Here is a 6,576-nt window from a genome sequence, read left to right on the forward strand (position 1 = left end):
TAGGTTTAATAGATTCGTTTAGCCTCCACTTATGTAATGGGTTTTGTAAATAGTTTACGTTTAATACTTCTAATTAGTATCTAAATATTCGATGTGACACGTGCTAACCGAACACCCCCGCGTCTGATCAGGTACTCATGTGGTGCTGCGGCGCCTGCCGCTTGGAGCCAGAAGCGGCGACGACGAGCGGAGCCGGGCCCCGGCGGCCGCCGGCCGGCCAGGTGCGCGTGCGTGCGAGCGCGCGGCGGGCACGGGGGATCTTCTGCGCCGGGAGGAGGGGATGGATGGGATGCGCGGACATTGTGGGCGGGCCAGAATGGACCGGCCTTCTTTGGCCCACCAATCTTCAAATGGGGAAGTAAGTAAGTGGTCCAACAACAACAAACAGATGACGGACGACGGGTCGACTCGTCTCGTTTCAAGCGGCACTGGAGGCCCGGGGAAAGGTGGGCTTGGGTACGTGTACGACGGAGTTGCTGACCGGTCCCATAATGAATGAGAGAAAGGTCCATAGTAGACAGGTCCGTTTGCATGCTGTTCTTCCATTATATAGAGTTTGTTTGGTTGCCTTCCAATATTTGCCAAGCTAAAATCAAAGTAAGTCTAAAAGATTTGGCTACCAATTGGTTTATTGTCAAAAAATTTGGCATATCAATGTTTGTACCCAAACCATAGCTGTCACTATAAGTTTCTTGAGAGGATTGAGAGGAATAAGTATTGGTCGGCATGTTTTGTCACTAAACCAAGTAAGTACTTAAATTTCTTACCACAACTTTGGCATGCCCTGATTTTTGGCAAGCTATGATTTTAGCTTGCCATAATTTTAGCTGGACAACAATTGGAATCCAACCATTTCCAATAAGGCTCTATAGTCTCTACGTATCTATAATTCGTCTTCTATTTATAGCCTTATTACTTACATGTATGTCTGTTTCCTGTATATATGACAAGAACGAAATAAACAAAGATTTTTTTTTGAAAAAGTAGCATACGCGTCACCCTTGTTTCCTGCGTTTCTTAATCTTAGTTACAACATGATGCTGACTTTTCTGTTGGAGCTTAATCTGCCAGCACAACTGATGCAGTAAATCCATCGTGTTCTGAAGCAAAACTGACAGACTGGAAGGAGAAGTGTGGTCATTACCTTGGTAACTCCTGCTGATGAAGGCATCCACTTGCGAGGAGGACAAACAGTGATCTAAAGACCTGTGAACACGTGGACAAGCTCGGTTAAATAAACAGCTGAGTAAGTGGAAGCTGCTTTCGGAAGCGCTTGGATGGAGTTTGCTTCATACTTGTGTGGGGTGGGCTCACGCGTGGGCTCTTGCTGAAAGCCCACGAGCGAACAGAAAAGCCGCGCTCGCCGCTGCGTCGGGCCGGCCCAGCATCACGCGCGCAGCTGTGCCACTCACTAGCCCACTCTCGCTGCTGCGCGAGGGAAGCGAGGGAGAGCCCACGCAAGATCGGTGGTGGCCGTGCCTCTCCGCGCCCCCTTTTCCGCCGCCGCCGCCTTCTTGCTCGATCGCTTGCGCACCTCCGGCGGCCGCGGCCTCCCTCTCCTCTTCCTCCTCCTCCCGATGCGGGCCCTCGCGCGCGCCGCGTCGCTCCTCCGCCGCGCCGCCGCGGGGCCGGCTCCGGCTCCCGTGGCGCCGCGCCGCTCGCTGCCCGGCGCGGGGCCGAGTCTCGCCAAGGTACTGACCGCCCCTATCCTCTCTCTCTCTCTCTCCCCTCCGCTCCCGCTCTCCTGTCCTCGGTGCGGCGGTGCCCCGTTGCCCGGCTATCGATGGCGCTGCTGCTGCTACCGCGACGGCAGCGGATTCCAGTCTGCGTGTGGATGCCTCCTCTGTAGGGTTTACGAGTGGGTTAGGAGCACGGGTTGAGCAGCTGTTGCTCTGGCGTTCGCCGTTCGGATGCTTGGTCCCATGCAGGATGCGAAATGGACCTGTTTGCTTTGGGTTAGAGTTGTGGTTTTGGCGCCACTTGTCTGAATCTTGATTCGGTTTTCGACTTGAAATCTGGTGATTTAGCAAATATCTGACGTTCCTAGTGGTCGTTTCACTCGACTGCAGTTAGGTTTACTTGAGGTCTACTCTGGTTAGCATGCTCAGGGAACATTCCATTCCCAAAGTTCCTGATCGGTGGTGCCAAATTAAAGTTAAATGTCAGCAATTAATGCTGGTAGCAGCAGGTGTGCTTGGCTTAGGAAGGGGTGCGTTGAGTAGATTTCAGTGTTGGATGCCCATCTAATTATAGCATGCAGGTGGCTGGTGAAAATTGCCAGTTTCATCTCTGAATCTGCCTTGGGTTAGAGAAACATGCTAGCGCAGTTTCATTGTTTTAGCTGTGGCTGTGGGTGTTGATTCAGTTGGGCCGTGGTCCAATTGCTTTTGTCTGTTTATTCTGTTCTTGGTGCGGCTGGTCCTGTGATTCAGCTTGCTTATCTTAGGATGCATTCAGTTACTGCTCAACTAGGGTCTGCAAGTGATTCTTCAAACTTGGCCTTGACATTGCCCAGGAATGCACTGAAAACACTACATCTATGGCATGCTCCTATCTTCTGGAGCATTTTCTTTTTAATTTCTGATATGTTTGTTGACAGTTGATTTATTGTGTTTTCCCAGTTACGTATACCTTGGAGGATAGCATCAATTATATGTGTCCTGTTTAGCAATTTTGGTTGTCAAGATTCAACAAAGAAATTACTCTTCTTGTTGCCATGATTTAGCTTATTATCTAGTCATCTGTTAAGAAGTGTGTTAAGAAGTCGATTTTGTGTATGTCTCTCAAAATTTGCTTTGGTATATTTGATTGCAGACGATTTTAGCATTGACTTTTGTTTTAACTACGTGATTCGTTTCCAGAATTTGCCAGCTTTCTGTTTCAATGGGTATTCTACACTTTTGGCTCCGGCAAATGAAGTGCTGATTCCACCAGAACTTCTATCTAGCAAGACTGTCTGGACACCAGATCGGGAACTTGGTACTTTCTGCCCCTATTGATCAGTTGCCATTTCTCGCGGAACTATTCTTGCCAACTTTCCTTTTAATCAGAATTGATATATTGCATGACTTACTATCTTATCTTTGGTTTACTACGGCTTTGCTAGCTGTTTATCTAACCTGATCGTTTGGCATGAATGTAACTAGACCTCACTTCTGCAGTATTACAGTTTCTTCTTTATTGGCCAATGGAAGAAATATAGAATTTCTAAATTGCTGATTTTCTTTTGATCTAAGCATATGCTAAATTCTGGCTGCCCTGATTTATTATAATATTGCAGGGCAATATGAAGACCTGGTAGCTAGGGTGACAAACTTCCATAATGAGGACAAGGGCTTCATGGTTTTGGATGGTGATGTTTTTGATGTTCCAATTAGGAAGGATATTGTTCACCGAGTAGTAAGGTGGCAGCTTGCAAAAAGACAGCAGGTACGCACATGGGATCTCTAAATATCTCTTTATTTTACCCAGAGTTTTGAAACTTGATTCTTGGAGATCTACAGTATAACATCTTGGTCAAATAACAGTTCCATGTTCTGATAAAATTGGATGCACCTTTGCCTTTACAGGGGACACACTCAACTAAAACTATCAGTGAAGTCAGTGGCACAGGAAGAAAGCCTTATGCGCAAAAGGGAACTGGAAGAGCACGGCATGGAACACTACGCGGTTGCCAGGCTAGTTATTATAACTGAATGCTACATCATTATTATTGTGGTTATTAGAAACATCTCATCCAATTTGCAGTTCAGTCAACTAAACTAAGAATATAACAGTTTCGTGGTGGTGCAACCATGCATGGGCCTAAACCACGAAGCCATGCAATCAAGCTGCAAAAGAAAGTAAGGCGGCTAGGGCTTAAGATTGCCCTGTCTGCTCGAACCGCGGAGGGGAAGGTATTTGCTAACCTACTAAATTTATATGTGCTTCAATGTGCTCATTTTTGGTTGACAACTATATTATATTTACAGAATTGTTATAGAAAAATCAATTGCTCTATTTAATCATGGTTTAATAGTGTGTTCTTGGAACAAATATGATTATTATTTAGAAGTACACACGACTTCGCTCCAATATTTTCACACGATGAACTCTGTAAATGACACTGACATAATTGAAGAACTGTTTTGCATATCTTGACTTTATAGATCCTCTTTAGGAAAACAGGCTAAGTGGCCAACCACGTGTGTTGTGGTCTAACAAATATGAGCTGTCATAGTGTTGATCAGTACCGTGGTGCATGTTGCCCTGTGTCCTATTATCCTTGTAGCATATTTAAGCTTTGTGGTTATATATGATATGCTGTTCTTTAAGATGGCCAACTTACAACTTAAATTACTAGGATCATGTTTCCGAAACAGGTTGAATTATTAGTTGCCAGATTTTACTCTGAACTGAAATCTATTAAACAATATGACAATACATGTTTGTTTTATTATAAGTTTTGTTCCACACTATTAAAAGGTATGTGCTAAAATTTAGCTGTCCTCATTTTGCATAGCTTTTAGTTTTTGAGGACTTAATGATATTACCATCAATTCAAATTACTTTGATAAAAAGTTGAATCATTAGCCCATATATAACTAGAAACTGACAGCTTTACCCTGCTTTCCTGAAAGTTAACTGAAATTGTGTCAGGAAATATGAGTATATCATATGACAATACATGTTTTGTGCAATGTTTTCCTGTGTGGTTTAACTTTTTAGTCTACAAACATTATGTTTGGACCTTAAGTCCTTAACATATGAATTCATTATTCGCTATCATAATGTTTGCTTTAAAGTTTACTGGTCCAAGTTCTTTGTATAGCTCTTGGTCTTTGAGGACTTGGAAGTCCCTAGCCACAAGACAAAAAACATTGTGCAATACATAAGCCAGATGGATGATACAAAGAAGGTTTTATTGGTGGATGGAGGTGACATTGATAAGAAGCTAAAGCTGGCCACTCAAAACCTTCACTATGTGAATGTCCTTCCTTCCATTGTAAGCTTCATAAATTTCACTACTTGACTGTTTGCGCAATCAGAATTAGTGTTCTTTGCTGAGCACGTCCTTCTGGGATAAAGTAATTATGCTGATGTTTCTATATCCTGAAATGCAGGGTCTCAATGTATACAGCATCCTCCAGCATGACACCCTTGTAATGACTCGAGCCGCTATCAATAGAATCGTGGAGCGGATGCACACCCCCATCAACCGCTAGCAAGGAGAAATTCGAGTCAGACCATTGTTTCTTATAGCCAGCAACTGTGCTTTAATCCCCTGGAGCTGCATGCTTACCAGTTTCCCCCAGAGCTGACTTGAAGCTGCGAACTCAACTGTTTCATGTTGAAATGGCCGGTTTAATGCTGACGTGCATGGATCTTTGGATTTGCAATAAAGTTGGTGTTGACAAATTGGGGATATTGTTCCTAGGTTTTGGATGGACCGTTAGCTTCTTTCCCAGTTTATTATGCTGTCCTAGTTTGTAATTCAGAAAAAAAAGTAGATTGCGATTACCACTGGCTTCTGAAGCACACAAAGCTTGAATGAACTTTTCTCTGCTATATTTGCTTCGCTTGTCTCCTCCCTTTCTTTTCATCGTCATTCAAATGAAAGGTCATATTTCTCAACCTGCCATGCTTAGTGATACTCAAGTGATGTTTTCTCTTAGATGATGCATCCATATCAAAATCGTTTTGAACCCATAGCAATTTTTGGAATTAATGCAACGAAATGAGTTCCAATATGAATATTTTTTAAAAAATTTAAAATTCTACAATTTGAGTATTCTATTTCAACAGATCGAATGTTGCATTTCAACATTTTCACATAAAACGTTGAAAATGTGGATCTTCCGGCCCTCTTTTTCCTATAAACTTGTTGCAAGGTAGACGAGTTTTCCAGAGTCATAGTGGCTGCGCTGGTGGTAATCGCTCTAATCTCAGTAACCTTGGACTATAGTAATCATGTAAAAATCACCTCATTCTGTTTATACATCATCATTGTACCAAAAATTTTCTCGACAAAAACGCTAGAAAAACTCTCTGGAATGAACAAGCGATCATCGCACCAAAAACCTCACTCGGAGATGCATGTCCTGTGCAAGATGTGTTCGCTACAGCAATCGGAGGAACAGCAACTACTCTTTGACCGTCCATGGTCGAACTAATAGCAGATGATCCACGGGTGATAATCAGAATTGGGTTCTTTTTTGAGTTTTTCTGTTTTGGTGCATATACGGCGCAGTGCACATGATCGCTGTTGACTAGAAAGCAATGCAAAGTCTTTTAGTAGAAAAAAAAGGAGCAGAATGAACTCTTCCTGATTCAGAGCCAGGAAAGGAAAGAGAGAGCATGGAGCTCGTGCGTGACAGCATCCCCATGGTTTCCCTGGCCGTGTCCGGCGGCGCCCTGTACGCGCGCGCCGGGTCCTCGCGCCTAGGAGGCTAGGACCCGGCCTCCCGCGTCTCGCTGCGCTGCTCCCGGCGGCGGCGTGCTTCGCCGTGGCCCCGTTCGCCTTGTCGTCAGCCATCCTCCGGTGCAGCGCCGTTCCTCGCATGGCTCGGCACGTTCAAGCTCGGCCTCCTGGCCACC

General features: G+C 44.5%; 1 protein-coding gene across 1 annotated transcript; it reads left to right on the forward strand.

Moving 5' to 3' along the window:
* The first annotated feature begins 1,475 nt into the window (after positions 1 to 1,475).
* LOC117834202 (uncharacterized) lies at positions 1,476 to 5,547 on the forward strand. Its single transcript, XM_034713829.2, has 7 exons — positions 1,476 to 1,691; positions 2,862 to 2,979; positions 3,281 to 3,429; positions 3,570 to 3,677; positions 3,777 to 3,896; positions 4,811 to 4,984; positions 5,103 to 5,547. The coding sequence occupies exons 1-7, from the start codon at positions 1,578 to 1,580 to the stop codon at positions 5,202 to 5,204; spliced, it is 885 nt and encodes a 294-aa protein (XP_034569720.1). The 5' UTR covers positions 1,476 to 1,577; the 3' UTR covers positions 5,205 to 5,547.
* The last annotated feature ends 1,029 nt before the right edge of the window (positions 5,548 to 6,576 follow it).

This window comes from Setaria viridis, chromosome 8 (genome assembly GCF_005286985.2).
Source record: "Setaria viridis chromosome 8, Setaria_viridis_v4.0, whole genome shotgun sequence".
Taxonomy (NCBI): domain Eukaryota; kingdom Viridiplantae; phylum Streptophyta; class Magnoliopsida; order Poales; family Poaceae; genus Setaria; species Setaria viridis.